This window comes from Orbicella faveolata, unplaced genomic scaffold (assembly GCF_042242905.1).
Source record: "Orbicella faveolata isolate gen_17 unplaced genomic scaffold, um_ofav_v1 contig_14, whole genome shotgun sequence".
Taxonomy (NCBI): Eukaryota; Metazoa; Cnidaria; class Anthozoa; order Scleractinia; family Merulinidae; genus Orbicella; species Orbicella faveolata.
In genome coordinates, this window is record NW_028301541.1 from 17,702,494 (window position 1) to 17,712,955 (window position 10,462).

The 10,462-nt window shown below is 39.9% G+C and overlaps 1 protein-coding gene across 1 annotated transcript; it reads right to left on the reverse strand.

Annotated features, from left to right (window-relative positions):
• Nucleotides 1-5,282: 5,282 nt before the first annotated feature.
• LOC149114333 (kelch-like protein 11) lies at nt 5,283-10,039 on the reverse strand. The gene is made up of 2 exons (XM_089286806.1): nt 7,590-10,039; nt 5,283-6,955 (listed from the first exon to the last, which is right to left on the reverse strand). The coding sequence occupies exon 1, from the start codon at nt 9,442-9,444 to the stop codon at nt 7,723-7,725; it is 1,722 nt and encodes a 573-aa protein (XP_089142932.1). The 5' UTR covers nt 9,445-10,039; the 3' UTR covers nt 5,283-6,955; nt 7,590-7,722.
• Between the last annotated feature and the right edge of the window lie 423 nt (nt 10,040-10,462).

The window sequence follows — 10,462 nt, forward strand, 5'->3', positions numbered from 1 at the left end:
GTTGCGGCCGACAGTCCATACCTTCAGTCCTATTTTAACCTTCTATACGGCAACGCCAACCCAAGCACGTCCCAAACTACCAAAATGACCTCTCCAAAACGACCAGTTAATCAAACGACTAACAAACAATTTATACAAAACAATATGTTATATTGTAAAAGCTGAGAAAACTTGATCCGTAACGAACGTGGTTGGTAACTGTTTGTGGTTGGTTTCTGTTTTATTGATGTATTTTGATTGTGTTGGGTACTGCTATGCTACAATGAGAATATTTTAAAGATAAAAATGTTGTGTGTGCGGATAAAGAAAAACATATTACACCCCTATCTCTCCATAGCGGTCATCTCTCGACAACTGCTACTTTTCCCTGTCCTCAAGATTAACTTGTGGCTGAAACGAAAAAAAGAAAAACCTTTAAAGTGATTAAGAAGATAAACTATTTTTCTTTTCAATGAGTATGGGAGAAAAAAATCTCCGAGTCCCCCACGGGTCTTGAACCCACGACCTTGCACTTGCACGTTGTGCAAATGCGTTACCCCTGGTCAAGCGGGACTCTGGTTGTTAGTTAAGCAATTTTTTAGGTTGATATGTGTCTGTAGTTGCTATTGGTGGCTCAGTTTAGCTCCGGCAACTGTGCCGCAACAATATCACAGTCAAACCTCCACTGACGGCCACAACTTGATAGCAGCCTGTTTTTCAGTTTCGTTTCGGCCGACAGTCCATACATTCAGTCCTATTTTAACCTTTCTACAAGGCAACGCCCACACAGGCACGTCCCAAGCCACTAAAATGACCTCTCTACAACGACCAGTTAATTAAACGACTGACAAACAGTTTATACAAAACACTATGTTATATTGCAGAAGCTCACAGAACTTGATCCGTACCCCACGGGGTTGGTAACTGTTTGTGGTTGGTTTCTCTTTTATTGATATATTTTGATTGTGTTGGGTACTACTATGCTACAATGAGCATATTTTAAAGATAAAAATGTTGTGCGTTCGGAAAAAAAAAACAAAACATATTATACGCCTACCTCTCCATAGCGGTCATCTCTCGACAACTGCCTCTTTTAACTGTCCTCAAGATTAATTTGTGGCTTAAACGGACAAAAGAAGAACCTTTTAAGTGATTTAAAAGCTAAATTATTTTTCTTTCAAACGAGTATGGGAGAGAAAAAAATCTCCGAGTCCCCCACGGGTCTTGAACCCACGACCTTGCACTTGCACGTTGTGCAAATGCGTTACCCCTGGTCAAGCGGGACTCTGGTTGTGAGTTAAGCAGTTTTTAGCTTCATATGTGTCTGTAGTTGCTATTGGTGGCCCAATTTAGCTCCGGCAACTGTGCCACAACAATATTACAGTCAAAACTCCACTGACGGCCACAACTTTATAGCAGCCGGTTTTTCAGTTTCGTTTCGGCCGACAGCCCATACATTCAGTCCTATTTTAACCTTTCTACGGCGGCAACGCCCACGCAAGCACGTCCCAAACTACCAAAATGACCTCTGCAAAATGACCAGTTAATCAAACGACTGACAAACAGTTTATACAAAACACTATGTTGTATTGTAAAAGCTCGCAGAACTTGATCCGTACCGCACGTGGTTGTTAACTTTTTCTGGTTGGTTTCTCTTTTATTGATATATTTTGATTGTGTTGGCTACTGCTATGCTAAAATGAGCATATTTTAAAGATAAAAATATTGTGCCTTCGAAAAGAAAAAGAAAACATTTTATACCCCTACCTCTCCATAGCGGTCATCTCTCGAGAAAGGGAAAAAAGAAAAACCTTTAAAGTGATTTAAAAGATAAATTATTTTTCTTTTAAACGAGTATGGGAGAAAAAACCTTCCACTCGCACGTTGTGCAAATGCGTTACCCCTGGTCAAGGGGGACTCTGGTTGTGAGTTAAGCAATTTTTTAGGTTGATATGCGTCTATAGTTGCTATTGGTGGCCCAGTTTAGCTCCGGCAACTGTGCCGGCACAATATTACAATCAAAACTCCACTAACGGCCACAACTTTATAGCTGGCGGTTTTTTAGTTTCGTTCTGGCCGACAGTCCATACATTCAGTCCTATTTTAACCTTTCTACACGGCAACGCCCACGCAAGCACGTCCCAAGCTACCAAAATGACCTCTCTACAACGACCGGTTAATCAAACGACTGACAAACAGTTTATACAAAACACTATGTTATATTGTAAAAGCTCAAAAAACTTGATCCGTACCGAACGTGGTTGGTAACTGTTTGTGGTTGGTTTCTGTTTTATTGATATATTTTGATTGTGTTGGGTACTGCTATGTTACAATGAGCATATTTTAAAGATAAAAATGTTGAGCCTGCGGATAAAGAAAAACATATTACACCCCTATCTCTCCATAGCGGTCATCTCTCGACAACTGCTACTTTTCCCTGTCTTCAAGATTAACTTGTGGCTGAAACGGAAAGAAGAAAAACCTGTGGTATTGCTTCTGTTATTAAATTAATTATTGCCAGGCCTCTTCATTTTGGTCAACACAAGGCCGATCGGCGAATATACCTCATAACACGTACCGGATTACTCCTAATTGGTTTGTCGCTCTTGGTTTTCCTTAGTCACAATCTTATATCTTGAAGTAATTCCTCAAACAGTTTACATTACAAACACTTACCGTTTCACTGTTTCGTATGGATAACTTAACAAAACAATAATTAACAGTGCAATTTGCCTACATGTTTGACGGAGGGCAACAGGAAACTTGGTGATGAAGTCACGAGGACAGCTTTCACTCAGGAGAAGACGTTCTGTTGAACAGGTATAGTTTTAGGGTGTTTCAACTAGGATAGGGTATATAGTTTAAGTATTTAGTTTCTGAACATGGTATCTGTTTGTTTTTGGCCTGTGTACTGTACAGCCACACACTCTCGTCAGAGTGAGCAGATGTACACAGTCAAGACAGGATAAGGGGGAGGAGTTAAAGGGACACTGTCACGATATATTTGCTTAAAACTGTTATAACTTCACGAAATGTTCCCTAAATTTATTTAATAAGAACTTAATTGGCTCTAGCTAAATGATTAAAAGCAATTTCTTGAAGAAAGTGCACACTGCAGCTACGATTTTCCAAAAAGTCAACGATTTTCGAGCCAAACTTGAACCTTTGAAACCCTGACATTCTGACGCTTTTTTAAAAATCCATAACACAATCCGTTTCCATGCTCGCCATCGTTAACCATCCTCACTTCCTAATAGGTTCTAAACATTTGTCGAGTACTGCTCTACAAAAACATAGGCACGCAAGGCGTGGAAGAGTTATTTTTTTGTGTGAAGTGTCGGAGATTGGAGCATTCATGGTACAGTAATGATTTGGTTAATTTGACAAGTTTTTTTGGTTGCGATGTTACATCGGTCATGGTAAGATAGCTGAATAGTAAGCCATAAAATGCTTGACTGAACAAACTACAGTAATCTGACACGTCTTCAGATTGATGTAGATACCATCTTATTTTCTAACAGGCAATTTGATTCGTTCTTTGATACAACCCGCACTGTGATTGGTGTGACACGTGCACATGCATAACTCCATCACTCACCGATCACATAACCCCTCCAGCCCCCAAGAGGAATTTTTGCTCAAAAATACTCAAGTTAATTTAGAGACTTTTTGGCATTTTATACGAGTCGTAAGTTTACCTTTTTACAGAACACAACACAACACAACTTCACCGAAAATAGAAAGAAAGAGAAAAAACCTCTGACACGTTGAAAGTCTGATTTAATTAAATTGCACTTTAACTTGGTGCCGCGCAGTCTTCAAAGAACATTTGAACAGTTTTTATACTTTTTACCTTTAAAAATATCGCACTGAAATGAATGTCATCAAATAAAACTATTAAGCTGCTACTGCAGAGACGTAAAAACCGTCCAGAAATGAAAGCTTCTTTTTTGTTTAATATCCTGGAAACAACAGCCGATAACTTGTCAGCTCTAATTAAATTTACTCCCATATAAAAAACACAAGTGTTAAGTTACCATTTGTTACTAAAGATAGCAAATATCTCGTGGGAAAGAGTGGTGACGATTCGTCCGCTCTAATTCAATTTACTCCCTTGTGAAAAACAAGAGTGTCAAATTACACTTTGTAACTAAAAAACAAAAATATCTGGTTATATTTGCATGCAACAAGAACAAAACAATCGTTACCCGCACTTACTATTGTAAATGTTAGAAGTGTTTCAAATCTAAAGTCTCTTCCCCTCTAAGACATGTCCTAAGAACTAGAAGCGACGATTCGTGACCTCTAATTGAATTTACTCCTTGTGAAAAACAAAAGTATCAAGTTACCTTTGTAACTAAAAATAAAAATATCTCGTTGCATTTGCATACTACTAACTCACGAACTGTTTCAAACCTGAAGGCTCATCTCGTTCATTTAACTAAAATCCTCAGCCTAACCCACAAAAAATGTCGAAGTAAACCCAATATATGAATTCTTCCTCCTCTTTTATAGAAGAATAAATATGGCCCTTCTGAACTCTATCGGGATCAAATCTTCTCACATACCATTTACCTTTACAACAAGAAATTTGATTGGCCGTTTATAGTAGATCCAATCTGATTGGTGTGACATACATACATCTCTCACTCACTCACTCACTCACTCACTCACTCACTCATCAATTGACCCGTCCATAACATACCCGACGCGCCGACTAAGAGGTATTTTTTTTACAAAAAAATAACTCAATAAAACCATTATTGTTCAGCTTCCAATGATCGATATATGTTTTTGAGATTCCAAAAATCATGCTAAAAATAGTGACACTGTCCCTTAAATTCCGCCGACCATAGAGGCCTTATTTCTAAGGTAATCTCTCGTAAATTATTTTTAGATCAGTCACGGCAAATCCCAGGAGAGTCTGAAAGGAGCCAATAGGGTCAGGCGATATATTGTTCACGTGACAGCCCAAGCGGCTTTACACTCGTTTTCATCCTCCACGCAACGCGCGTGGTAACGTTTTCCGCGGGAATGTCTAAAAATAAACTTGAGGGATGGGCCCGAGAAAACGTATTGCGAAGCTTCCTGCGCATCAATACTTACGGGCTCAGGCAATGCTGGCTGCAATGGCGGAGAGGTTGGCGGGCAGTATTAAGATATAATAGGGAACGCGAAGATGTCGCTCGGTTGATTTATTCATTCTTGGTCAAGCATGGCTTTTTTTCGGAATTTCACTTTTAAGAAAACAAGGCTACCCCTGCCTGCTGCCAGGCTCTCTTGCTTATTGCTTGCAATCGGGATATCTTTTAGATGTTCTAATTCATAGTTTATCTTTTCTTTGTCACATTATCTGCCTACCACATATACTTTTTAATGTGACTACCCAGTGACTTTTCTTCCTTCTGTGATTTGTTCAGTTTTTACCCGAAATAAAGGGGGGAGGCGCCTACATCCGCCACTGCTACCTTTGGTGGAGAATTGTCATAGTCTTCTTTATATTCGCTCGCTTATTAATGAAATCAATAAAAATATATATAAAAATTCCTAGATCCTGAATTATTCGTCTAACTTTCTATTCAACGAGTTTGCAGGCAGAATATCTAAAATCTCCCGCGCCTAAATACAATATTTAGAAAAGAGACAATTCAAATAATCGCACTGAGACAACCATTCTGTGCGCGCTTACAAGTTTGAAAATTTAATAAAATTTGTCAATATTACTTGCGATGAAAATTTTGTCGCGTTCAGTTCTTCTTATGGTCGGTTTTCATCTACGTTTCAAACATTTCACACACAAATACTTAACAAATCGAATGTGGTTTAGCATTGTCTGTACTCGACAACGATATGCGTTATCAGTGGACCGGGCAACGGGTACTGACAACGTTTCGGCTTCTAAGCGATCTTGTTATGATTAGTGATAATTTAACTCCTGTACCATATTAACTTCTCTTGTGAAATTTTATAAACTCGATTACAGTCAATCTCGTTTCCTGAGCCCTCGCTCGTCCCTTGACGCTGACCGTAAAAGCGAATGCTCTGGGCATGACAAATGATAATCTTGAGCACGTACTCTTGCTTTGAAAATAGAGTTGTACCTGTCCTCTAAGGTTCAGTTCATACGTCGCATTTCTGCCGTGTCGAATTCAATTTAATTAAGTGCGGCAGAAATGCAACTGTGGATTCATACGTCGAACTTGTGTCGCACTTAATTCAGAATTTATACTGTCGGGTATGTCGGCCAGCGGAAAATGTTTTAAATGTAGAGTATTCAATATGGCGGACGAAAATACTCAGCGACGAAGGACTTTAATTTTGCGAAAAATTCTCCGCCAATGGAACAAGAAGGAGAAGGCTCACAACGGAGCAGTATGTGTTGCAATATGTTCAGGTTGCACTGGGTCGAGAATAGCCAAGTTTCTCCCCTTTCTTTGGCGGGAGAACATTTACGCATGCTCAATACGTTAACATAATGTATGCATTAGATTCGACACGGCAGAAATTCGACGTCTGAATCGGTGTCGCATTTCTGTCGGATAATGCGACAAGACCAGTCGAACGTGCGGCATAAGTGTGGTAGCCGATTCAGACGTCGAATTTCTGTCGAATTTAATTCGTTGAATTGAATTCGACACGGCAGAAATGCGACGTATGAACCGGGCCCAACTTTGAGCTGAACGACACTGAATATCATCGATCTCTCGGTAAGTAAACACCAAACAATTCTAGTTTTCGATTTGTTAATCACAACTAGCGATATAGCTAGTTATCTGGAAAGATTCTAGTTAAGTGAGTTACAATTAATCTGAAACATACTAAAACGAAAAACTATGTAAATATATTTATAAATTCTACCGTACAATGGTCGCAGGAAATGGAAGACTTGAAATGAAACTTTCCAGTAAAATGTTGAAAATTTTTAGCTGGAGACACAACTGATCTGGTACCCAGACTTCACTCTGCCTCAGTCTCCCTTAAGGAGGCTCCCTATAGTTTTACGACCGCACGCGCGCTGAGGACGAAAGCTCAAGTAATCTGTGCGCGCTCGAAGGAAAACGTCAGTGTTTTTCGATATTTTATTACGTCAACATGAGCACAACAAGCAAAACTGACAGTGAATTTTCTCGCGTTTCCTTCGGTGAAATTTCGTAAAACTTGGCAGATTGGTAGTAAATATTTCACTTTAGTCGGAGCTCGTTTTTCAGGGAAATCTATGAGACCAGTTTTGTCGCAGCGGTAAAAGACATAAGTTTGCAAAAATAGAAAAACCTGCCTTTACAAACCCTACTTTTTTCGTGTTTAAAATTCGTGTCCCGCAAGAAGCGATATGCTGTGAAAATTTTGGAAGATTTCACCGAAAGGAAATTCAAGAAAATCGCAAGTAAAGCCATAAAAAAGTAAAAAAACATATTTGTTCGGGCATTTCTAATTCAAGACTAAAACCAATAATTTTAACAGAGATGATAGTAAAACACTATTTAATCATTGCTTATTACATGTAATTAGTTTGAGAGGACTGGGTGTAAACTGAATACGAATGCAAAAACGGAATTCAAAACATAACACTTGCGCGCGCAACGCCATAAATGATTACCCTATGGAGCCACCTTAAGCCTGCCCGTAGGAGATCTGGGTTCATTATTACAACTGATTTTTATTGTTCAAGTACTGATGAAATCTAACCGAGAAAACGCGTAGGCCGGTAGAGTCGACCACCCGATCTCGTTATATCCTGCTTGACTATTCCTTAATAACATCAAGTTTGTCTAATACTCCTTTGGAGAGTTTCAGTACACAGCCGGTGAATATATCAATTATAGTTTCATCGTCTTCGGAGATCAGATTCACTGGTATGGCTGTCTTCTCAATCCACTTGTCCTCTGTAGGGTCATAGCATTCAACACTCAACTCACTTTCCCCATAGACATTTGTGCCACTCAGTACATAGAGTGTTCCCTTCAGACAAACCATACTGCCATCTGCGCGAGGAGCTTTCAAGCTCCCAATTAACTGCCATTCGTTTGTCGAAATGTTAAACATCTCACATGTTTCCAGACACAAATCCCAATTCTCCATCCCTCCGGCTACAAAAATTTTCCCTTCAGTTGCCACACCAGAAGAGTACGCTCTCGCTTGTTGCATGCTTGCAATTTCCTCCCATTTCTTTTCCACAGTGTCAAATCTCTCAGCTTTCGAAGCGAAGTCATCCTCTAGCCTTCCGCCACAAACATACAATTGATTGCCAGCCGCAACAACACAAGAGTATTCCCTGCAGCCCTCATGAGATGACAAAACCGTCTGCCATGAAGACCGCTCAGCACTGAATCTTTTGATGGTGGATTTTCTGGATGATCTATTGATCTCTATAGAATAGAATTCGCCTCTAACAAGAGTCACCTCACAACGAGTTGTGGTGGGACAGTTCAAATGATCCACAGTAGACCAACAATCAAGAACAGGATCATACCTCTCTGCCTCACCATCAAATGGAAAGGCGTACAACTGATCACGGTGGTTTATCATTTGAGTGTACTCGTTTCTCTCTGACAACCCGTCTGCTAATCGCTTCCACTCGTCTTTCTCTGGGAGATAACACAAAGTGTATTGCCCTCCACAAGCAACAATGACGCGGGTTTCAAGCCCTTTTCTCGGCAACTGCGGAAAATTTTCTTCACTTAAACAGCCAGGCTGCTTTATAGCTTTGGAGATCAGCTTGAAACAATCAGAATTCTCTTGCACGAGCTTGTTTGTCACGACATCCCATAAAAAGTCACGCGATAGGAAAGCCAGTCGCAAGTGACGAAACAATTGTTGAAACGATGCTTTTCGCTCGCTTTTGCTTCGTTCGATCCACTTTAATATGATCTTAAACACATCTGCTTCAACAGCAACTGAAATTTCGTCGCTTGAAATCCACCTCTCGACTTCTTTAGCTTCCAAGTTTAAGAATTCATCCATTTCTGCAACAGATGCAAAGTTCTCGTGGATGAACTTTCTGGTGTTGGCGATCAGTTCGTCGCACTGGTACATCTCAGCAAAATAAAATGTTGAAATGCAGTTTGATTTGGATATCTGTCGTTCTAGAAATTGCCCGGAAAGTTTTTTCAAGATCGGAATGACAAGAAAGTTCGCTGCAGCGATAAGATCCTTCGAATTCTCTTGAGTTATCTCCACACTTCCTGTGTAGATGAACTCCAAAACATCTTCCATTACAGCACCCGAGATCTCCTCAAACCGAACAATCCCTTCTCGATTCTCTTTCATGTTGCTCTGAAGAAGCTTGGAGAAGAACAGGCTTGCTACAGAAAGCACATTTCTATGAGCTTTGAATTGTTTGCCATCTTTCGTCGCCAAAGTTATGTCGCATAAATGATCTTGTCTTCGCAGCATGTTAAGCCGCTTCACTAATTCCACACAGAAAGCAGCTTGTTCCGCATCAGAGATTGGCCTTAGATCTTCCATATCCCAGAAAATAAACTTACAGATTCCTCTGGAACCGTTTAGATGTCCTTAAATAACTCTAAGAAATCACGACCGGGTACTCATCGCAAACCGAGATCGAAAACGAAACTCTTCCTTTACGGAAGAACAAGACTAGACTGGGAGCGAGATGACGTCATCGCATGATGACTTGATATATTGGATTGGATTGGACTGGACTGGAAAGAATGGACTGGACTAGTAAAACGTGGACCTGTAAAACGTGGGCCAGTGAAAATCGCGAAGTTGTAAAACGAGTACTTGTAAAAATAATACTTGTAAAACGCGGACTAGTAAAATCGAGGAATTGTAAACCGTGGACAGGTGAAAATTGCGATCCTTAAAAACTAAGACTCGAAAAACGTGAACTATTAAGACGAAACTAGTAAAGTAGCATTAGATCCGTTCATGTCATAAAGCATAAAGCAAATGGCATTTTCCTTTTCATTTTTAGCACGGTGTCAGACACTTCGGGAACTCTACTTGGAAAAACCCAGATAGGAAATCAAAAATGTCTATGATCTCTACTCGAAAGTCTTTCGTGGATTACTGATGTCTCCAGTCCTTCCATACACTGTCCCTATTTCTTGCAAGTGCAAAACTGACAAAGTATTTCCTTATAGTTTATAGATTTCGATATACAAAAGATTGAGCGAATTTTGGCCGAGCTCAATTAGCGACACACTCTGACCACAAGTAGACTTTCTAAAAGTCCTTTCCAATAATTATTCTTCCCTGGCCTGTTGGTTTCGGTGTTTAGCTTTTGTTCTCGGATATACTTAAGGATATGAATTTTATGGAAGCAATTGAATATGGTCTATCCAACTAAATTTAAGGTCTTTAAATGAAGGAAGGGAAAAGCCATGGAAAGCTGTTCATCAGACCAGCATGTGTTTGTTTACTTACGGACGCGATCGGAGCTCCTGCGTTATTTGGATCGTTTGAGAGAATTAAGTTTGGACCTTTCCAAGAACAACAAAGCCGCTCCTGCAGTTTGCGT